General features: G+C 37.7%; 2 protein-coding genes and 1 long non-coding RNA gene across 12 annotated transcripts; 2 read left to right on the forward strand and 1 right to left on the reverse strand.

The window, feature by feature from the left end:
- The first annotated feature begins 773 nt into the window (after nt 1-773).
- LOC110905657 (peamaclein) lies at nt 774-1,385 on the forward strand. The gene is made up of 2 exons (XM_022151236.2): nt 774-932; nt 1,052-1,385. The coding sequence occupies exons 1-2, from the start codon at nt 818-820 to the stop codon at nt 1,243-1,245; spliced, it is 309 nt and encodes a 102-aa protein (XP_022006928.1). The 5' UTR covers nt 774-817; the 3' UTR covers nt 1,246-1,385.
- Nucleotides 1,386-7,738: 6,353 nt separating this feature from the next.
- Nucleotides 7,739-12,391, reverse strand: LOC110908835 (U-box domain-containing protein 2). Of its 10 annotated transcripts, none has more exons than XM_022153820.2 (7): nt 12,155-12,391; nt 11,656-11,736; nt 11,303-11,408; nt 10,917-11,204; nt 10,710-10,826; nt 8,477-10,204; nt 7,739-7,959 (listed from the first exon to the last, which is right to left on the reverse strand). In XM_022153820.2, the coding sequence occupies exons 4-7, from the start codon at nt 11,190-11,192 to the stop codon at nt 7,900-7,902; spliced, it is 2,181 nt and encodes a 726-aa protein (XP_022009512.1). In that variant the 5' UTR covers nt 11,193-11,204; nt 11,303-11,408; nt 11,656-11,736; nt 12,155-12,391; the 3' UTR covers nt 7,739-7,899. The 10 variants fall into 10 exon arrangements, with proteins under 10 accessions (XP_022009512.1, XP_022009518.1, XP_022009516.1 ...); XM_022153826.2 differs by having other exon boundaries at nt 8,477-10,192; nt 12,155-12,384; XM_022153824.2 differs by having other exon boundaries at nt 10,917-11,216; nt 12,155-12,384.
- Nucleotides 12,392-19,636: 7,245 nt separating this feature from the next.
- Nucleotides 19,637-22,521, forward strand: LOC110905656. Its single transcript, XR_002573317.2, has 3 exons — nt 19,637-19,749; nt 20,758-20,846; nt 22,311-22,521. It is a non-coding gene; the product is annotated as an uncharacterized LOC110905656 (long non-coding RNA).
- The last annotated feature ends 1,127 nt before the right edge of the window (nt 22,522-23,648 follow it).

The raw sequence follows: 23,648 nt of genomic DNA on the forward strand, positions 1-23,648 counted from the left end.
TTAAAAGCCGAATGTCACTGACACGACCCAATCAGATTCAATACGCACTTGTATGACCCAAATGACAATATACATCATAATACTACAATTAATGAAAAAATACGTCATGTACATGTACGGTAGGCGGCTAATACACATAACACTACTCATAGGAGTACTTGTGCTTTCAAAACGAAATGATACGATATAATGGAATACGACATCACACGTAACCGATTTGATCCGGAACTTGCAGTATAGTCCATATATATTAAAAAATAATGTATAATGGAAAAAGCGTAAAATTTAGACTATTATCGACGCGTTTGTGAATTAAAAACAATTTTAAAAAATTTAAAAAAGACCCATAGCGCTGCGCTTTGACCTAAGAGGGGAGTTTTGCCCGAAAATTTAAAAATGTAAAAAAAAAAAAAAAAAAAAAAAAAAAAAAAAAAAAACCTCAAAGCGCCCCTCTTTGGCCATAGCGGGGCGCTTTGATGTAAAGCAACAGACAAGGTCTGACGCGGTCAGTCCTTGTCGGTTGACTTTACACCAAAGCGCCCAGCTTTGGCCATAGCGCGGCGCTTTGGGGTGTGAAAATAATTTTCTCCGTGTGTAAATAGCATGATCCTATAATAAATGGAATGTAAAAAGGACATAGGAGTTGTTGAATCAATGAATCGTTCGTACGTTGTTTGATAGCATCCATGTGGAATTGACGTTTACTCATGGTCCAACAAAATCACATGGCTCGTCCACCCACTATTCCACTACCACTAACCAACAACCACTATATATACCAACACATAACACTTCATTTCCTACACAATTCAACAAAATGAACCACCTTCCGTTATCGATCCTCCTTATCGCCACCCTCCTCTTCACCGCCGCGATCGGTTCCACCCCCACCGCCACCACCGGAGCGTCTCTGGCCCCTTCCCCAACCCTAGGTAAGTATGTTTAACCATATCATTCGTTAATTTCTAGTACGATGTGGTCCATTTTGGTGTTTAGATGATAATGTCACCACACATTAATTTGAACCTTTTGATGTGATTTGAATTTGTAGGTACGTTTGGATGTGACACAAAGTGTGGAAAACGGTGTGCGAATGCAGGATACAAAGAACGATGCCTAAAATATTGTGGGATATGTTGCGATAAGTGCCAGGGGTGTGTTCCTTCTAGTCCGTACGCAAACAAGGCCGAGTGCCCTTGCTATCGCGACTTGAAGAACTCAAAGGGGAAAGACAAGTGCCCTTAGTATAAAGATCTACTTCATGTTTCTTGATGCGAGTTGATAATTATGTTAAATTGTTTGGTTATTTGAAACTTTGAGTTATTTATAATAATTATGACGGACGATATTGTGTAAAAAGGTATGAGAACTCTCTCGTCTTAGTTTGTTTTGTCTTATGATGGATTTTATCTTTATTGTCACTAAAATAAAATGTGAACAATTCACGTATCTACTTTGTTTTCATGTATCAGAAGTTTCATTTCCAAAGTATAATATCTCGCGTACTTTTTATTTCTTTATGAAACAATGTGGGTTCAAATCTTGCAAGTACTAGCTTAGGTGGTATTTAGGTGTAATTTTTTTTTTGTTTAAAACAAATAAACGGAGAATAAATATGAGATACAAAAAATAACTCATCGTATGTCATTAGTGTACAAGATTATCACATAAATATACTGAAAATTGACTATTTTCAGCGTATAATATGGCTAAATTAACAAAGATAAATGCGAGTCTTAATAGGATTTTCGATATACTAATCTTTGTTAAAAAAAAAAGGATAAGTGTGAATTTTGACTAGTGGAAAAGGAAAAAAATAACATTTCAATATAGTACAAAAAATTCTTTTGACAATTCAATATAGTCAATGAGGTGTTAAATGATGTAATTATTACTATATATTACTAAACGAATGAAATGAACAGTGATTACTATATATTACTATATATTAATAAACGAATGAAATGAACAGTGAATTTAAGGGGGGTATTTAAGGCTTTTAATTAACCCATAAAAACATCCACCACTTCCCATTCTGGCGGTAGAAAGAGATAGAGAGAGAGAGTGTGTGACGGAGGGAGAGAGAGAGAGCGTGACATGGAAGGCTTAGAGAGAGAGAGAGTGAAATGAACAGTGACTTTGAGGGGGGTATTTAAGGCTTTTAACCCATAAAAACATCCACCGCTTCCCATTCTGGTGGTAGAAAGAGATAGAGAGAGAGAGTGCGCGACGGAGGGAGAGAGAGAGACCGCGACACGGAGGCAGAGTAAGATAGAGAGAGGCGCGGCGGTGATGGAGGAACCGGCTATGGTCTCCGGTCGATGGTAATGTTGCCGATCAGTCGCTGAAAGCAAACTTGACGGCCGGGGTTCTAGGGTTCCGGTGGCGGTACCGGTGACTCTAATCGGTCGACTCTGGAGACGGAAGGGGAGACTTGAAGGTGATCTTGAACTACCACAAGTACCTCAGATACTTGAATCGTATTTCAGCGACAATTTCGGTAAGCACTTTTGGTCTGCATGTCTCCATTTATTGGGTAGATCGGCTCATATAGTAATGATTGGAACCATTGTGTAAGAAGTACTATCATGATTCTACAAAATACGTTATATAAATTATAAGAAGGCCGGGGTTCTAGGGTTCCGGCGGCGGTACCGGTGACTCTAATCGGTCGACTCTAGAGACGGAATGGGAGACTTGAAAGTGATCTTGAACAACCACAAGTACCTCAGATACTTGGATCGTATTTCAGCGACAATTTCGGTAAGCACTTTTGGTCTGTAAGTCTCCATTTGTTGGGTAGATCGGCTCATATAGTAATGATTGGAACCACTGTGTAAGAAGTGCTATTATGATTCTACAAAATACTTTATATAAATTATAGAGTTAAATGCCATTTTAGTCCCTATGGTTTGGCCATTTTTTCAGTTTAGTCCAAAGGTTTCATTTTTAACCTGTGGGTTCGAAAAGGTTTCACAGTTGCCATTTTAGTCCACTTGGTTAACTTCATCCATTTTTTCTGTTAACGAGAAGGCTAAATTGACACCTATACCCAGTGTTGTAGAGATCGCTAGGCGTCAGTCGGGCGTTGGAGTACTGACTAGGGATTAATCGGGATTAATCAGGATTAATCGGGATTAATCGGATTGGAATTTATATATATAATTTTTAAATTTATATATATACACATACATTAATGTCAATATAATACTTAAAAATAGTTCAAAATTCAAACAACTATAAGTTTAAAACATAACAAATCAAGTATTTAAGATTCAATACACACATTAATATCAATATAATACTTACAAATAGTTCAAAATTTAAGCAACGAAGTTTAAAACATAGCAATTTAAGTATTTAAATATTCAAACATTAACACATCAGTCATGACATTATGGAATATGTTTTAATGGCTTAAAACATTTTTTTTTTTTGCCAGGTTAGAACTAAACAACTTGGGCCATTTATTTAATGGTTAAAAACATTTGTTTGGGCCAGATTTAGGAAACACTCCTACACTTTCTAAATTTACATCTACACCCCTTATTCTTTAACTAAGTTACATATTCACTTTTAACTTTTGGTAATTGACAACTTTCACCCTCCAAACTTTTCTGCTTAACAACTTGACACCTCATTTTGTTTAAATTACTCTTACGAGTTTACACCGCAAAGTGCGGCACCTTATTATATTTTTTTCTATGCATAACCACGTTAATGCCTAAATTAGTTTTACGACTTTATATCACTGTCTAAATTAATTATTTTTATGACTTTACACCACAACGACCGAAACATACTCTTTTTTTAATCTATGTCTAATCACGTTAATGTCACGAACGTAACGTGTGTAACAAAGTAAAAAACTAGTAACGTTACATGCAACGTTAATGTTATCATCGTACACTGTAACTGCAATGTTATACAGGACCTATATTTAGAAGATGAAAGTTCATCTCTATCATCAATGGATTTAGCCTGGGCGTTTATATTAGATCAGATACGTCGAAGCACACATTTTCATATGATTAATGCATCATATAACGCGTCGCCAGCTATAAACAACTAAGAATTCACCACCGCAACGCATAGCCTATGCCAACAATCTAATTCATATCACATTCCCTTCTCCATCTGTATCCCCATCCTTATGATTTGAGAAAATGTTTAACGTTTTCACTCAATTCGACATTCCATCTCATTCTTTATATGTATGTATAATGTATATATTTTGTGAGTGCAAAATAAAGAAAAACATAATAAATAAATGAATAAATAATTCCTATTTAATTGAACAGAAATAGAAATGCGGTGTAGGTTGTTTTTAAAAGACAAAACAAAAATTAGAAATACAGGTAAATTTTAGTAAAATTAGAAGGACGTGGACAGAGAACCCAAATTGAAGAAACTAAGGTAAGTATGAGTCAAATGATGGGTAAAGTTCTTGTACAAATAATCTTAACATACTAAACATACAAATTGAAGGAAAACTCAAAAAGACAAGGTGACATTTTTGTAATTATCAATAACTATCAAAGTTACTCTACAAATACCTCTAAAAAAACCTAACCACTCCCCCCACCCCCAAAAAAACCTAAACCCCCCACCCCCCAAAAACCTAAAAAAAACCTACCCCCCCCCCAAAAAAAACCTAAAAAAAAACCTAACCCCCCCACCCCCAAAAACCTAAAAAAACCTAACCCCCCACCCCCCACCCACAAAAACCTAAAAAAACCTAACCCCCCCCCCCACCCAAGCTAAAATGCTAAAAACTAAACCCCCAAAAAACCTAAAAAATCTAAAAAAATAAAAAAAAACACACAAATTATTTTATTTTATTTTTTTAACATTTTTTATTAAAAAATCGCTACTTTTAGTAGCAGCAAAAAAAAAAAAAAAATTTTTTTGCTAACGAAATGTAGCGATTTTTTAATAAAAAATGTTAAAAAAAAATTGTGTTTTTTTAGGTATTTTTTGTTGTAACTTTGATAGTTGGTGGTAATTACAAAAATGCCACCTTGTCTTTTTGGGTTTTCCTTCAATTTGTATGTTTAGTATGTTAAGATTATTTGTATTTGATCTTTTGCCGTCAAATGATATCAAATAGAAACAGGTTATACTAAAAAGCTTTTAAAAGGTTATAATCACTCGAGTTATAAATATTTAAACAAGTTATAATCACTCAAGTTTTAGTATTTAAACGATGTTTTTAGTAATGTCATACGTTAATTGGATAGATAGATGTGTTTTATTTTTTTAACGGCGAAGCTTCTATAAAAAAATATAGAAAAACCGGGCCAGCAAGTAATTGGAACCCGAATTACACTATTACATCTCTAACATTGAAATCGCTCCACCAATAAAAAGATAAGAATTTTTAATCATGTCCGTCTTTCTATTGTAGTTGAGATTCTGGTCATTAAAAGTCTTATCGTTTCTCGCCTTCCAAATCTCCCAAGCCGCCACTTGCAAGACCTCCCCAATAATTATTTTCCATATCCTTGAGCCGTTCATCTCCAAAGCCACTCCCAAAATCTGATTAACCGTTGACACTTGATCCGGGAATGGAATCTTTAACCAAGCGAAAGTGGTCCACCAAACCAATTTAGCGAATAATCACTCCCACCAAACATGTAACACGATTTCGTCCCTAATGCCGCATCTCCAACATAATACGTTATCTAAAGCAACTCCGCTGTTTAACAACCCCGTTTTAGAAGGGATCTTGTTCATTATAGCCCTCCAACAAAAAATATTTATATTAGGTGTGACCCAATTATTCCATACTCAAGTTTGCCACATATAACGAATCAGGCCCAGAGTCATTCCAAGCCCAACTGCCCATTTTATTTGTTAGATACTTCCCTCAGCTCATTTTGCAGATCAGGAAATTGTTGGGCTTCAGGCCCAACTGCAGGCGCACCATTGGGCTAAAGACGCATGTGAAAGTGGATTTGTGGTGCTATACAAAAAAAAAAAAAAATTATAATTAAAATCAACTTTCTTCGTGGGCTTAATTATTATGAGTTAAGTTAATGTATAAAGTGTAAAAAGTAATTACTTAGAAACTCAAAATTACGTATAAAGGAAATAACAATTGCAAATTGTGCATAAAAAAATAGGTATAAAGGAAATAACTAATGAAAATTACACATGAAGGGAAATGAAAATTACACAGCCTATAAAATTATTTTTACACATTGTACGTTAACAACCTTTTGTATTAAAACATTTTACTTATTTTATTATTTAAATCGTGCTTGTGAATTTTATATACCCCTTTTAATACCAACAATTAGGTAGATATTATGCATTATCTTTACCTCCTTTTAACATATTTAAAATTGACCAAAATATTTATCTCTTACAACATTCACATTCTATTCTTTATCTTTATCCAATAATTTAATTAAATATTATCATTCCTTTAATTTATCTCTATTTTTTTTTTAAATCTCCACCTACCTTTAAATTTTTTTTAATTTTTTCTTTCTTTTATTACATTTAGAATCTTAACTACTAACTACTTTTTCTTCTAATATTTTTCTTTCTATCATTTGATTCGTATTAAGTTTTTAGTAGAACGACTTCGGCTTAGGACGGTTCCGGGTCAGAACCGGTCCATCTAAAATGGCCATTTTGGTTCAGGTTAAGACGGGTCGAATAGAATTAGCAACCATTTTGCTCATATGACTGACTAAATGATACCCGAGCCGATCATGGTGAATCCCAATAAATAATAAGGGATTAAGCAAACCTGATGTATATGTAGTTGAATAGGATTAGCATAAAACAAAAAAACAAAACAATTGCATAATCAAACATCAACATGCATCTCATATTTGTTAAATACACCTGTAAGAAAACCTGAATGGAGTATGAACTTAAAATAAATGGAGAACCAAATTTAAAAAAAAAAAAATTAATGGGCTCTGCTACATCTAGCTGAAGTCTATTTGCTGCACAGATGGATATGATCATGATGCTCACAATGGTGATGGTATATAAAGGCATGGTTATAAAAATCACGCCTAGCCACCGATTAATCGCTAGTTGGAGGTTCACCAATTAATTTTCATCTAATTGGCCAACTAATTGCTAGGTGGTCAACAGTGGTCAAATCTGGTCCTAATCGAATCGTTGGCAGTCTAGCAATTCTGGCCAAAACCTGTAAATTCCAACAATTGATCCTATCTACCTCAAAATTTGTGTCGAAGAAGGTGTTAAAGGTTATAATGTCTACTTAAAAAAATTACATATCAAATCTCAATCCGATTAATCACTAGTCGGTACCCCACCGACCGACTAGTGCCTAGCGATTCTTACAACTCTAGTTTATATGAAGAACGAAGACTACAAGCAATACACACGGTGAAATTGCAAAATGTGCTTTTATGCAACTATTTATCACTAGATTGGTGGCATGATATAACTCAACTTAGTGTATAATGATTTGTCATCTTATGACTTTATTCAAGGCAACTGGTTTGCACAACTATGTGAATGACTACCCAATAATACACAATAATAATGATCCAGACAAAAGTTATATGAGTATTCTTGACAACAATCCTAAAAGTACTATAATCAAACAACCATATACAATAGTGTGTTTGAATCGACAATTAGAGACAAAGGTCTAGATTCTGTAAAAACTAAAATGGAGTCGGAAAATTACTTCAAGTTTATTTTGTAACATCACACGAAAATAAAAGAAACAACGCATCCAAGATCATAAATATCAAACTAATTTATTTTGTATATGTTATCATGAACTTTCGTTTAAAAGTAAACTGTTTTGTTACATCATAGAATCATTGTTACATAAAAAATGTTTGTTAAGTATACAACAATAAATTTGCAACTGTATACACAACTTATCAACTGAATTTTCCCCTATCTCCTCTCAGCGTTGCTACGCCGCTGGTTTCTAAAGTAGCTAAGTAACGATTGAGCCTGCAAGATAACAAAACCCGAATAAAAAACAGTTCCAATATGGGGTGTATGGGAAAAGTAACAATAAAAAAATAGGAAAATGCCATTTTCGTCCCTGAGTTTTGGCCAGTTTTGCGACTTTCGTCCAAAGGTTTGTTTTTCCGCATCTGGATCCAAAAGGTTTAAAATCTTGCCACTTTCATCCAGCTTGTTAACTCCATCCATTTTCTCCGTTAAGTCAAGGGTATTTCCGTCTTTTTTGTTTACTTGATGGGCAATTCGGTTTTTTTTTTACTTTATTTTACAAGCATTTAGCATAATATACAAGTATTCAGAAACAAAAACAAGTAGGTAAAAAGATGTAAATACCCTTGACTTAATGGAGAAAAATGGATGGAGTTAACGAGCTGGATGAAAATGGCAAGATTTCAAATCTTTTGGATTCAGATGCGGAAAAACAAACCTTTGGACGAGAGTTCAAAACTGGCAAAACCTCATGGACGAAAAATGGCATTTTACTCAAAAAAACAAAAACTACCTTTTCCTTAGCTCTCGGGGTACCCGTGCGCGACAACATCACCAACGGTGGGACCGCGCCCTCTTGAAGCACCATATTACAAAATCTATTACTATTAGTACACAACTGTAAGAGAGCTGCAGCAGCATTCTCCTTTCCTCGAGCCGAACCGAGTTCCAACACTTCAACCAGCATTGGAATCCCATTCTCCTGACCAATCTTGGCTCGGCCCTCGGGAATCGTAGCGAGATTTGATAGAACCGCAACTGCCTTATCAAACAACCCAGTTGTAGGGTCCATCAACTCGACAAAAAACCGAACCGCACCCTCCTGCACGATATGCGCCTTGTTTTCGTGAAACGTTGATAGGTTGAATAAAGCTGTGGCTGCATCTTTCTTTCCCCGTAGGGTCCCGTTTCCTAATAAGTTAACTAGCGGCCCGATCGCTCCAGCCCGACCGATTTTTCGCTTGTTTTCTTCGGTTAGTGAGAGACTATAAAGTGTTGCAGCTGAATTTTCTCGTGCCACTGAGCTCCCGGTTTGGAGGACGTGAATTAACGGTTCGATTGAACCAGAATTACCTATTACAGCTTTGTTAACTTCGTTTATCGATAAGTTTAAAAGGGCAGTGACGGAATTTTCTTGGATATTTTCGTCGGGTGAATTGAGTAGGCTGATTAAGAACGGGATCGCACCACAGTTTGCTATTACATTTCGTATATCTTTATCGTTTCTCGCAAGTACTCTTATTTCAGAAGTAGCATTCTTTATGGTTTCAAGTGAAGTGCTACTTAAACACTCAACTAGTTTATTGACTTGAGTTTCAACTTCACTGATATCGTTTCGGGTTTCAGTAACCGAAGAAATGTTTCTTGGTACTCCAAATCTTTCACTTGTTCTGTGCCGTATTTGATTTCTTAATCGGTTTCTAAATCGAGGTGAGTATTCGTATTCGTGCTGGTTCGATTGTGTGGCGACAATGGCGGGCTGAGCCTCTGCCACCACCTCTTCCGGTGAGCCTTCGTCCGCTCCACCGCCAGCCGAAGATTCTTTCCTTGCCGGTGATATGGATGAAGGTCCACCGGAGCCCTCATACTCATTAAATTCATGTTCATTTCCCGGTATTTCAGGCATGGAATCTTCTGACGATGAACACGCATGATGGTCTTCCAAACAACATTCTTCCTGATGGATCTCGTTAGACACAATTACGTTCTTCACATTGTTGGAATCACACCAACTCGCAATTAACGCCTTAACGGTGTAATTAGGAATAAGATTAGTGTGTACAAGCGTTTGCATTGTCTTAGGGCAAACAGTAAGACCAAGATCAATCCAATCACGGATATATTCCCGTTCATACGTTTGTCCTGACGCTACGATTACCGGATCGGTCATGAGTTCAAGCGATAACGGGCAACAAAAGTCGGGTGGGATTGGTACCGTGTTGCAGCTCTGTGATTGTTTCGTTTCAATAAAGCAATCGTGCATGTATGTAACAAGATTAATCATTTCTTCGATATACTCTACATCCGTTAACTTTTCTAACTGTTCAGCATTCTCCTTTAAGTTTTCGAGAGCTACTAACTCGATTAAAAGTTCTTGATTTGACTTTAAGCTAAGCGAATCAGCTATTTTTGACCGGATACCTGAGCTCGGTTTCGTGCCCTCCGCTTGATCTTTTATCGCTTTGGAGACGATATCCGATGGCTTTTCGTATCCCATATGTTTAATTTTCTGCATGCAATGCTGCAATCAATCATTTTAATTAAAATGAGGTCAAGAACATAACCGATTTTAACTAAAATGTAGCTTAAAATGCCATTTTCGTCCCTAGGGTTGTCCAGTTTTGCGACTTTCGTCCAAAGGTTTGTTTTTCCGAATCTGGATCCAAAAGGTTTGAAACCTTCCCATTTTCATCCAGCTCGTTAACTCCATCCATTTTTCTCCGTTAAGTCAGGGGTATTTCCGTCTTTTTTAAGGTTATTTTGAATACTTGTACATAATGCTAAGTGCTTATACATAAAGTGAAAAAGACCGAATTGCCCTTTAAGTTAACAAAAAAGACGGAAATACCCCTGACTTAACGGAGAAAAATGGATGGAGTTAACGAGCTGGATGAAAAATGGCAAGATTTTAAACCTTTTGGATCCAGATGCGGAAAAACAAACCTTTGGACGAAAGTCGCAAAACTGGTCAAACCTCAGGGACGAAAATGACATTTTACTCGAAATGTTATAACTTATAAACGTACCTCAAGTGACGCTGAACTCAGTTCATCAGGTAGCAGTCCTTCGCATGATTGTAGCAGGTCAACAAGGTCCAACCCGTGAGTCTGAACTTTTGTTAACAACGAGTCAACCTTCAAAGCCTTAAAATTACAAAAACGGGTCAATAAACTATGCACCAAGTGACGAAACTATTGAATTCAAACTTGATAGGTCAAGTTATAAGAACATACAAAGTAAACTTTACTCATTAACGGATGAGTATCTTCAAGAACCTTCCGGAGTTCATCAACAGACTGATTCATGCCTGCAAAGTCCTTTTCTAGCGATTGTTCTGATGTCACATCAGCATCAACGATAGTGTCGAGTATCGGCTTAATCAACTTCAGTACTTCTTCAATCATGATGTAACACTTTTCGACAATATCACAAAATCTGTTATCTTCACATGACAGATGAAGAACACTGGATATGTTTTCAAGAAGCGTTTTCAACAGTGATATCTCCATTACTGATTGCACCTACGTAAATAACTAACTATATTGATGAAAGATGTATTATTACATGAATGCCACCAAACTATTAACGCGATTGAAAAGTAAATGCAAACATCACTAACCTATCTTTGGAAATGAGTGATTTGTAAACCGGTAGGAACTTGTTCACATTGGCGATTTGTAAAGATGCAAAATCGACTGATGAAAATCTCTTGGAACTCTTACCACCTTCAGTATTACAGAAGATATAAATTATAATGTAAAAATTAAAAAACATGATAATCTGCGAATAATTCATGAACATCTTCATCAACATCATACAAATCCTCATCACATCAATAATCAATCAAAATTCAAACCTAACCAGTGAAACAAATCAGAAGTCATCTAAACATGTATATCACATGTATCACATGAATTATAACTGCCACAAAGCTATTAACGCGATTAATTAGTAAATGCAAACATTACTCACCTATCTTTGCAAACAACTGATCTACAAACCGAGAGGAACTTCTTCACATTGACGATCCATAACGATGCAAACTCGTAGCACCTTCAGTATTACAGAAAACATGATATAACATTGAATTAACCATATATTTCACATCAACAAACATCATAATCTGCATATAACACATGAATATCAATAAATCAAAACCTAAACAATGAAACAAACAACAATTCATCTAAACAAGCCCTAATTAGTAACTACAATCGACTTACGTATATTATCCGAACGTCGTAAGCCACATAGATCAACAGAACAAGTATGATTCAATATTTCAATGCAATAATCGTTGAATTCGACTATATAAATGCACGAAGACCGAAGAAATTTCAACGACGAGTCATAGTTGACCAAAACATCGATTCAAAACGCGTAAAAACGACTATTGAATAAGTCTAACAGCGATTACGAACAGGAACAAAACGAAACCCTAGAAATTGAAATTGAGAGATTAAGAGTTCACCTGCAGAACTACTTTTGGTTTATTTGTGTGTTGATCTGTGAATGATTTGAAATTTGTTCGTTGATGATTTGTAAGCAGATGAATGTAGATGTTGTGGTTGAATGATTGTTGCAAATTTAGTTTGAATTTGTTGTGAGTTTTCATCATTCAGTTGATGTTCTTGTTTCATTATGATGATGATTTAGTTATTTTTGTAGTAACAGAATTGAGAATCCACTCATCGTCAACTCAATGAACATGAGGTCTCTATTTTATTTATTTTCCTCATGTTTCTATGGTCAACGGTCAAGATTGACTTCAAATTTTTAAGTGAAGTTTAATAGTTTATTAATTCTTGGTTTTTTTACTAATTATTCACCTTTTACTTAAAAAAACACTTTTTTTATAACTTTATAAAATGTTTAGACGAATCAGAAACAGAAAGTGCTACCTAAGGCTGACGGCTGAGACAATTAAGTGTTCTCCGTCAACCAACTTAGACAGAGTTGGAAGGTCGAAAGTCTCCGGCTTGGATATATCTTATGACCTTTGGCGGGATTGATGTAGTGTTGGATAATGTCTATTTTAGTAATTTTTCTTAATTATTTGGTGAATTAATATAGAAAGGTGTGTTATAAATAATAATTTTGTTAAAATAAAAGAACAATTTTTGAGTGAGTTCTTTCAAGTTTGTTTTTTTAAGGGGCTATTTGGCAACTTCTAAACCATTAAATGTTGAACTATTAAGCGGTCTGAACCATCAAGAGCCAGTATAATGCTTAATCGTTCAGAGACAAATGTCTAACCATTCAGATGATAGGTTTTAACTATTCAGACTCAGTATAATGTTTAACCATTCAGAGGCAAATGTCTGAACTATTTAAACATCTGCTCGCGAAACAAATAGTCTGAACCATTAAGCGTTGAACCAGTAAGAGCTCTGAACCATTAAGAGTCAAATGTCTGAACTATTCAGACATCTGCTCGCGAAACAAACAGTCTGAACCATTAAGTGTTGAACTATTAAGAGGTCTGAAACATTAAGAGGCTCATTAAAAGCTAAACAAACAACCCTAAATTTTAATAGTATTTAGTTTGGTAGGTTGATATCATAAATAAGTTAAGGATGTTGTTACTCTAGGTCTTTAATAATCTTTAATTTATATGTATTATATTCATCCTCTTTTGCAATCTCTCTTTTCCCTCTCTCTCTCTTTTTTCCGATCGCCGGAGGCTCGACGTCGGGAAGATTCCTTGGTTAGTGTGTGAGGTCGCCTCCATTGCTGGCTCTGACCTCTCATCCTAACTAGTGTCTTTTCCCCTCCATTCGCCGACGGGATTTGAGAGTTCTTGTAGTTGGTCTTTTTAGGAGGCAACCTGTCGGCGGCTCGACGAAGTAAAGGTGGGGGGATAGCGGCGGTGGTATAACCTGACCAATACATCGCGTTACTGATCTAACATTACCACTGCTCCTATCTCTTTGTTCCGGCTGCTTCCATTCGTTGTCCGGGCGTTGTCGTCCTGCTCGTTGTCTTTATGGACGAGGAAGGTCCGTGGCTGGACCCACATCACCACAGGAAAAGGATCTCTTCCTCTTCTTCTGGGAAGCAAGGAAAAGATAACATCACCAAATTTTTTGTATCGAATCTTCCTCTGGGATGTACTCCTTGGGAAATCTCTGAGTTCGTTAAGGTGTTCGGGGAGGTCGCTGGGGTTATTTGTTTAGCTTTTAATGAGCCTCTTAATGTTTGGGAAACCGGTTCGGTTTTGTTAGTTTCAGAAACGTTCGGGACGCCAAGGATCTGGAGAGAGCCTTAAACGGGACGAAGATGGGGAACTCGAAACTTATAGTGAATATAGCTAGATTCGCTGTAGAAAACGCGGGTCTGTTTGATAACTCCTTTGCGCAGAAGAAGGATATTCCAGCGGCCCCTCCTGTTGAGAATAGGGCTAAAGAACAGGTTAGAAATCAAGCATTTATCAAAGATGGAGGAGGGAGACTCTTCAGTGATTTGTTCCGGAATGGAGGTCAAGAGAAACGAGGGAGCTCGTCTAAGCTTCATCAAGAAGGTTCTGTAGTGGAAGTTCATGATAGTATTTTAGCTTTCCAGGAAATCGTTGGTTTGGCGGCTGTGGGGAAATGTAAGAACTTAAAGATTCTCAACAATCTCAGTTCATTGGTGTCTAAGGCAGGAGGTGGAGAGTTCAGTTTGAGTTATTTAGGAGGTTTATCTGTCCTGTTTAAATTCGCTAGCGAGGAAAATTGCAACAAGTTTGTGTGTAATCACCTCCTGTGGCAAGACTGGTTATCATCTTTGGATCATTGGAACGGGCAATCTCTGCCGTTTGAAAGGATTGCGTGGCTCAGGGTGATCGGAGTGCCTATTCACTTGGCGGCGGATAAAGTTTTTGATTCGATTGCTCGAAAGTTCGGGAAAGTTATCCATGGATCTCAACGGTCGCCGGAGGATGTGGACTTATCGTCAAATTGTATCGGAGTTTTAAGGGGGGATGGGGTTAGAATTGCCGAGGAAATTTCTTTGATTTGGAAGGACAAAAGGTTCATAGTGTGGGTGGAAGAAGAGATGGCGGAGTGGATTCCGGATGGGTTCGGTGAGGAAGACCTGGGGGAGGAGGAAGTTGACTCGTCGGAGGATATCAGGAAGTCGTCGGAATTCCACTTCGACGATTCGGAAGCCCAAAAGGTTGCTAAGAACGTGCAAGAACCGGCTAAGAGCTTTAATGATCCGTTGGTTGAGATGCATGGGGACCCTTCATTGCATGGGGAAGTTTCTACTCGGTCGGGGGAATGTAATAATTGTTCGTATAATAACGGAACGAATTTGGGGGGAATTCCCGAGGTCTTTCCTGATGCTCAGAATCCTTTTAATGACGGAGGGGTGGTCCCCCCGGGCCCAACCTTGGGGAACAGTAAGAAGGTTAAAAAGAAGCCCTTTAATCTCTTTAAAGATAAGCACTTGAGGAAGCCCATATTAGTAAGCCCGGCCAGTAACACGACAGGCCCATCAAGAGATCTAGATTGGAGGCAGAGGAGCCCAAGTTCTTTTCGTGGCCCGAAGGGCTAGCTACTTATTCCATTTCTAGAGGTAGATCGGTGAATCCTAGGAACCCAGACCCGGGTCCCGAAAGAAAAGATGATATCGGCGTTGGTCTTATTAGTGGGACTGTTGAAGAAGGAACGCAGAGTGGATATAGAGCCGGTTCGGATGCGGTGCCAGAAACCCAAGTTGTGGGAACAGAAATCAGCAAAGGGGAGGAAAGATTGCAGCGAGAGATTGAGGCGACCATTGATCTTGGGAGAAAAGTGGGAGCATGTCTCGATGAGCATTCTAGTAGAATAAAAGAGAATCTGCTTGGTGAAGGTAATAATGTTGTGTTTAAATTAATTTTCTAAGTCTGAATGTTATAGGTCTTGGGGGTTGTCTCAAAGAAAGTTGGATTAAGGGTCTGAAAGTTAAACACAAATTGAATTTTTTGGCTTTACAAGAGACCAAGATGGAGGATGTTAATAATTTTAAGGTCGAGAATTTGTGGGGAAACAAAAACTTTGGTATGGATTTTTTTGGGTCTGTAGGTCAATATGGGGGTATTCTGTGTATGTGGAATCTGGGAATTTTTGTGATGGAGTCGTCTATCAAAAGGAGATATTTGTTGGAATTAGGGGGAAATTGAAAGGTAGTGGTGATGTGCTTAATATTGTTAACGTATATGCCCCGCAAGGCTCTGCTGCCAAGGCTGCGCTTTGGAACGAAATTCTGGTTATTATGGGGGGGTTGGGATGGTAAACGGATTGTGGCAGGGGATTTTAACGTGGTCAGGAATGAATCAGAGAGAAAAAATTCTGGGTTTAAAACGGCCTGTGCAAAAAATTTTAATAACTTCATCGCTCAAGCTAATCTTTTGGAGTATGACATGAAGGGTTTCAGGTTCACATGTTCGAGAGATAACGGTAAGAAGCTCAGTAAGCTTGATAGAGTGCTGATTTGTCATGAGTTTTTCAGTAAATGGCCAACTGCTGTGCTCAGAGCGATGCCTTTTCTTTATTCGGATCATTGTCCTCTTATATTGGAAGCTGGGGAAAAGAACTTTGGGCCAAAGCCGTTCAGGGTGTTTGATGTTTGGATGGGAAAAGAAGGTTTCAGTGAGGCAGTGGAACTTGCAGCTTCTTCAAGTCCTTCTTTCGGTCCTCCTGGTAGACGGCTTATGGAAAATTTACTAACATTAGAAAGGCTCTTAAAGTTTGGCGTGATAACTTTATCAAGAAAGAAAGCAAAGATTACTCACGTGCGATGGAAGAGATTGAGAATCTGGAAAGCTGTATGGATGTTCGGGGCCTCTCCGAAGAAGAGGAATGGGTCCTGGCTGAAAATAGAAAGGTCATTTTGGATTCGGATCTTAAAAAATGCTCTGAGGCAAAACAAAGAGCCAGGGTCAAGTGGGCTTCGAAAGGGGATGCAAACACTAAATTCTTTCATTCATTGGTCAATCAAAGGAAGGCTGCTAACCTAATCCCCGGGTTGAATATTGACGGGAGGTGGGTTTCCAAACTGGCTTTAGTTAAAAAGGAGATTATGTCTTTCTTTAGCAATCGGTTTAAAGAGGAATGGGTAGTGAGGCCTCAGGTTTTGTGTGAAGATATGAAGGTATTGGGGGAGGCCGATAAAGAGCTGCTGATGCAAAATTTTTCGGTCGATGAAATCAAAATTGCGGTTGCGGATTATGGTAGCGATAAATCCCCTGGTCCGGATGGTTTGAATCTAAGGTTTATAAAAAAAATTTGGCACTTGTTTGAGAAGGATTTCATAGAGATCCTTGACTCGTTTTACGTCAATGGAGAGTTTAATGTGGGGAGTGGTTCTTCTTTTATTACATTGGTCCCAAAAATTAAAGACCCAGTGGAGTTAAAGAACTATAGGCCTATTAACCTAATAGGGGTCATTAGCAAGGTGGATCCCAAGGTTCTCGCAAATCGCATTAAGAAAGTGATTGGATCAGTTGTGTCTGAATCTCAGTCAGCGTTTTTAGAAGGTAATTTCATTCTGGATGGTCCTCTCATTGTTAATGAAATTCTCAGGTGGGGAAACAAGTTTAAAAAGAAAGGTTTCTTTTTCAAAATTGACTTCGAGAAAGCCTACGATAACGTGAATTGGAATTTCCTCCTAGATACCATGTCTAAGAAGGGATTTCCTGATCGTTGGTGTCTTTGGATCAAAGGAATTCTCAAATCGGCTCGTTCCTTAGTGTTAGTGAACGGCTCCCCGACATTTGAATTTCAATGCTTCAAAGGCTTAAGACAGGGAGATCCCATTTCCCCGTTTCTCTTTATCTTGGTTATGGATGTGCTTTCGTGTATGTTCGGTAAGGCTAAGCTGGAAGGTTTAATCAATGGCATTAAGTTGCCCAACAACGGTCCTACTATCTCCCATCTCTTTTATGCTGACGATGCCATAATCATTGGGGAGTGGTCGAAAGAGATGGTAGTCAATGTGGTTCGGGTTCTTAGAGTTTTTCATTTGTGTTCGGGGTTGAAAATCAATCTAGACAAATCAAACTTGTTTGGGATGGGGGTGAGTTCGGAGGATCTCGGGGAGATGGCTTCTTTTATCGGGTGCAAACTGGGTCGTTCCCTTTTTGTTATCTAGGGCTTAAAGTGGGTGCCAACATGAATCGGGTTGCTAATTGGAACCCGGTGTATGAGATTTTTGATGCCCGATTGTGTAGTTGGAAGGATTCTTTATTGTCCATCGGGGGAAGAGTTACTCTTATCAAGTCGGTGCTAGAGAGTCTTCCTAATTATTACTTCTCATTGTATAAAGCTCCTAGCAAAGTCATCTCGGATTTAGAAGCGAAAATTAGAAGATTTTTGTGGGGTGGGAATGAGGAATCCAAAAAGCTCCATTGGGTGGCATGGAATACGGTTACGCTTCCTATAAATATGGGAGGTCTCGGTCTAAGCAAGCTGAAAAATATTAATGTCGCGCTTCTTTCTAAGTGGGGGTGGAGACTAAAGACGGAAAACAACAAACTTTGGGTCAAAGTTGTGGAGGCTATTCATGACACAAGACTAAATTGGGATTTCATTCCTTCTAGAAATTCGATGGGAGGGGTTTGGTGCAATATAACAAGGGTCCTTTTTTAAGTTTAAAGTGGACGGGAGTCCTTTGAGGAATTTTTTTAGAAGTAAGGTGGGAAATGGGAATAACACAGCTTTCTGGTTGGATCCCTGGCTGTATAATGAGCCGCTCAAAACTAAGTTGCCAGAGTTGTTTATATAGAAATTGGTACTCAGAGTTTTTATTCATTTTGGCATATGCCTTTTTTCTAATGATCAAATACAAAGAAGAATAGGCCTTAAATAGGCAATACAATAGACGAAAACGAAGGAAACTAATAAAAGAGAATTAAAATAATGGCTGGAGATATGAATGGATCTTTGATTGAGAGGGAAACAAGGAGAGATAATTATGCACAAAATAATGCATTCTCAATACTCCCCCTCAAGTTGGAGCATGAAGATTTCGAATGCCCAACTTGCTCAGTAAAGAGTTGAGGTGCTGAGCTCCAAGGGCCTTGGTTAATAAATCTGCAATTTGATTTTTGGAGCTAATATAAACTGGTTCAACTTCTCTGCTTTCAACTCTTTCACGGACAAAGTAACAATCCATCTCTGCGTGCTTTGTTCTCTCATGGAAGACTGGATTGTTCACTATATGCCTAGCCGCCTGGTTATCGCAGAACAAAACAGTTGGTTCTCCTTGTTTAGCATCTAATTCACTCAACATCCACCTTGCCCAAATCACCTCGCTGACAGTAGTACCCATGGCTCTGTGCTCTGCTTCTGCAGATGATCTTGAAACTACTGATTGCTTCTTTGACTTCCATGATATGGGCGCTCCTCCAAGAGACAATAAGTAACCAGTTCGAGACTTTCTTGACAAAGGGCATCCTAACCAATCCGCATCACAATATGACAATAAGTTCATGCCACCTTCTTTTGGTAACAATATACCTTGCCCTAGAATTGATTTCAAGTTCCGCAGAACTCTAGTTGCTGCATGCATGTGGTTCTGGCGAGGGTCTGTCACGAATTGGCTGAGGACATTCACTGCGTAGGTGATGTCCGGTCTGGTGGCCTGCAGGTAAAGGAGACGACCAACTAACCTCCTGTATTGACTGCTATCCACTTTATCTTCTCCTTCTCTAGGTTTACACCCTTCCAGGCTGTAACACCCCAAATTTCGTAAGATATATTACAATGTTTTAATCACAATATTTGGCGAAAAGAAATGATAAACATAGAATTCTACCATTAGTAAAGTTTTATAAACTATGAAAAGTATAAAACATATGTGCACATGAAGTTAACCAAGTTAGTATGTTAAAATGAAATAAATGCCATGTTTTAAAATATAAGGGGGTTAAAATGAAAGATGTTATAAATAAAACACTTGACCAAAAATTAGTCAGTGTTTGGTGAATGGTGTACGATCGAGAGAAGGGGCAGGGGAAGAACAAAACCCTAATCAGCCTAAATTCATCAAATTGAAAGGGGAATTGAGGGCTATTTGGATGCATGAACCAAGAATGTTGATTCCGTAAGCGTTTCTAATATCAACTAAGTCAAATTTTGTGGTTTAAGTAAAGTTGGATGAAGTGGGTTTGTGAAAGCTGTGATTTTATATGAAATTTAGGATGAATAAGTGTTAGAATCACCTTATGAAACTAGAATTATGCTAGAATTTCAGATTTATTTTGATGTTCATATGTAAACCCACTTGTATGAAATAATGTCATGGATATGTTGATGGAATGTGTGTTAGATTAGTTGTAGAATTGGTGTGGGAAGATGATTATGGTAGATTGATGATATATGAACCTGAATTAAATAGAAAATTTCATGAAAATGTTATATATGATGACCTTGATAGGATATGGTATGAATGTGCTTGAGATACTTGTACACTAGGCTTGGTAGATAGTACGCACACCAGGTGTTTGATGAAATGCATAAGTGAAACTATCGGATGAGATTTGATGTAAACAAAGAATGAACATGTATAGAAAGAAATGATGATTGTACATGGCAATGAAATAACATAAGAAGTGTGCTTTGAACATGATTCATGTAGAAGTTTCGGTTTTTGCTTGTATGATGCGGTGATAGTATTGGTTTGGAAGTTGTTTTTGACACATGAATGAAATTTAGGTTAATGCGTTAGTGAGTGACTTATCACATGGGAAATAAAATACATATGAGATCATTAGTATGATCTAGAATAACAATATGAGTTTGTTAGTTTGGAAGTGTGTATGATGGACACTTGACTTTTGAAAATCAATAGTGTAGGAGTGTCATGGGTGAGCCTTATGACACAATTGTATGAGGAGAGAAAATATGAGCTATGTAATAACAAATTATGTGTCATGAATGATGGTAATTAATTTACGTGGAATTGAAACAAGGTGATTATTAGTACGTGTCTTATTTATGTGATAATTGATTAACAAAAGTCAAGTGTAGTATGGTCTGAAAGTAAGATGAATGAATGTATGTATGATCATATATGCTAATCATGTTGTGATGAACGTGACGACATGTATAGATAGGAGTCATCTCAACATGGACACAAGCATGGAAGGGCAACGGGTCAAGGGTAAACCCGGAAGCTATGCACGAACTCGGACGCATGAGGTAAGTAAACTCCCGGACTCCCTTTTTAGTAGTAAAAAGAGATTTACTTACATGATAATTGATAGAAGTTAAGTTGTAATGTGTTGTTGATGATAATGTCAAGTAAGTAGTATTAAGTAAGTGATTTTCGTAATCACTTCTTGGTTTGTTAAGTAATATAATGTTTTAATTAATTAAACATGATGTTTGAGGTCAAATGTGTGTTGAAGCCTTTCGTCGTAAATGATGGGATTAAAGTTGACTAAAACGCCCTAGATGGGTATATGGGGCAAACGATCTTAAAAGTAGTTTAGAAACGAGCCATTCGATTAGTATAATGTTTTGGTCAAGTGTGAAAATGTGGAGTATGGTTTTGTATGTCATAAACCACTTAATGCGTAAATACTCATAACGGGTCAAAATAAGCTTTTGAGCGAAATTGCGCTAAGAGTAGGCAAGATATCCAAGAATTCAATCCTTTATGATAAATAACGTTGCTATTAAAAGGTTCCTGAGGAGTCGAGGTTAAATAATCAGATTATTTCTGATAAATGCAAGAACGGGTCAAAACTTGTAAAAAGGTAATAAGTCGATAGTGCGTAAGATAAGAATTTTCTTAATCCGGATATGGGATTTCAAGTTTATATGATAGATTGTGAATTTACAAGCATGTAGGAAGAAACGGGAGGTTAAACGGGTAAACGGTTCAAAAGTTATGCGCGTTTTAGTGCGTACGGAAGACGAAACGGAAGTGCAGAAAACTGCAAATTCTAGAGGGCGTCGCCGACGGGTATGGGGGCGTCGCCGACGGGCTCCAGAAAGTGAATTTTTGGCTGATGGGTTATTTGACTGTCTACAGGGATTTTTGGCTACGGGTAATTGCAAGGGCCGTCGCCGACGACCCTAGGGCCGTCGCCGACGCCCTCCCCATGTCCAAAAAGCTGAAATTTTGTTATTTAAGTTGATTTATGTATCGTAGGTTTCGGTTTGTTATCCGTGGTCTTTGGCGAGCCTTCCAAACATGATTTCGAGTGTTCCACTTGACGTTTATGCGTTGTAAACCCAAGTCTAAGCTCAATGCAATTAATATAAGAATACGATAGATGCAAGTAATGAGGTCGGATATGTATTGCATGTAATTTGGTATACAAGAACATGTTCGAAACAAGTAGGTATGAATACATGATTGTAAGTATATTTGAATGTATGTAGGAATGTAGACGTGTATGATTGTAAGTATGTATGTGTGGAAGTATGTGCGAACGCGCAATTTAGATGCATTGAGAATTAACATTACTAATAATACACTTGAGTTTAGAGTATAATGCAAGAATGAGAATGTCGGATTCTTATGAAGCTGAAGCTGACCTCGGAACAAGAGACTCCGAGAGAGTAGTCGAATGCTATACGAAAGTTAATTGTGTGAGATTAGGGTTGTATGAGTTTTTCAATGACTAACGATTAAGTTGTATATGATGTTCACAGGTACCACACGGATTCCTTCCACTACTAACGAAGATGAGCGGGCATAGATCGAGTCGAATAGCAGGGATTATAAGGAAAGAACGGTTACGTAGTCTTAATTTTGTAACGCATTAATTTGTAAATGGAAGTGAATTTTGTAAGCTTCTTCATGAATGTGTGTATTGTTATAAAATCATAAAGAAATTTTTAAAGCTATTTTTCCGCTGCGTTATCTTTAAGTTCTTACACGATGATCTTACAGGGAATTGTTCTTATTACGAACGGGTCATGCCCGAATATTTTCTAAATAATAGTATGGTAAAAATTACTTTTCGGATTAAGAAATATGGGCGTTACACAGGCCACTATCCCTCAGGATATCTAGCGTGTATTTTCTTTGACTCAAGATCAAACCTTCCTTAATACGAGAGACTTCGATTCCAAGAAAATATTTCAACGGACCCATGTCTTTGATGTTGAACATCTCGTCGAGCTGATCTTTAGTGTGTTGTATTTTTACAGAGTCGTTTCCAACTATGACAACATCATCAACATATATAAGCGCAGCTACATAGGACCTTTCTGACTTATAAATGAATAGAGAATAATATGCCTTTAACTGTCTGAACCCGAGCTCAACGAGAGATTTTGTGAATTTTTTATACCAATTACGTGACGCCTGTTTCAAACCATAGATCGATTTTCTTAATCTACAAACACGAGCCTCCCCTGTTTAGCAAAACCCTCTGGAATCTTCATGTAGACTTCTTCCTCTAAATCCCCATGCAAGAAGGCATTATTCACGTCAAGTTGGTGAATCATCCAATTTCTTTTCACAGCCACGGCCAACAAGGTACGAATGGTAACCAACTTTGCAACTGGTGCAAATGTATCATGATAATCAACCCCTTCGAGTTGAGTGAAACCCTTCGCCACCAATCTCGCCTTATATCTATCCACCTCTCTGTTTGGTTTGTACTTGATTCTGTAAACCCACTTTGAGTCAATCGCCCTTTTGTTTTTGGGCAACGCCTCAAGAGTCCAAGTACCATTTTGTTCAAGGGCCTTAATTTCTTTCTTCATGGCTTCTCGCCATTCATGGTTCAGTGATGCTTGACGAAAAGTATTGGGCTCATCGCATGAGTCGATAGCTGACAGAAAAGCTTTATGGGTGGGAGAAAAATTATCATAAGAGATGTAACAAGCTAGAGGATGTACCGTGGATGAACTTTGATTAGCTGTGGGTCGAGTATGGTCTATCGATGGGGGAAGCTTATGTGTTCGGTACACCCTGAATCAATGATCCAGTTGCCATCATCGCCTAATCTAGCCCCCATGTTTGCCATCCACTGGATTATC

Source organism: Helianthus annuus, chromosome 7 (genome assembly GCF_002127325.2).
Source record: "Helianthus annuus cultivar XRQ/B chromosome 7, HanXRQr2.0-SUNRISE, whole genome shotgun sequence".
Taxonomy (NCBI): Eukaryota; Viridiplantae; Streptophyta; class Magnoliopsida; order Asterales; family Asteraceae; genus Helianthus; species Helianthus annuus.

Excerpts from the sequence above, each read along its gene's own strand:
- LOC110905657 (XM_022151236.2), top strand. The coding sequence starts at position 818 with ATGAACCACCTTCCGTTATCGATCCTCCTTATCGCCACCCTCCTCTTC. Across the intron at positions 933-1,051 it reads GGCCCCTTCCCCAACCCTAG|GTACGTTTGGATGTGACACA; the intron begins GTAAGTATGTTT and ends TTGAATTTGTAG.
- LOC110908835 (XM_022153820.2), bottom strand. The coding sequence starts at position 11,192 with ATGGAGATATCACTGTTGAAAACGCTTCTTGAAAACATATCCAGTGTT. Across the intron at positions 10,827-10,916 it reads TAATGAGTAAAGTTTACTTT|GCTTTGAAGGTTGACTCGTT; the intron begins GTATGTTCTTAT and ends TGTAATTTTAAG. Across the intron at positions 10,205-10,709 it reads TGAGTTCAGCGTCACTTGAG|CATTGCATGCAGAAAATTAA; the intron begins GTACGTTTATAA and ends GATTGATTGCAG.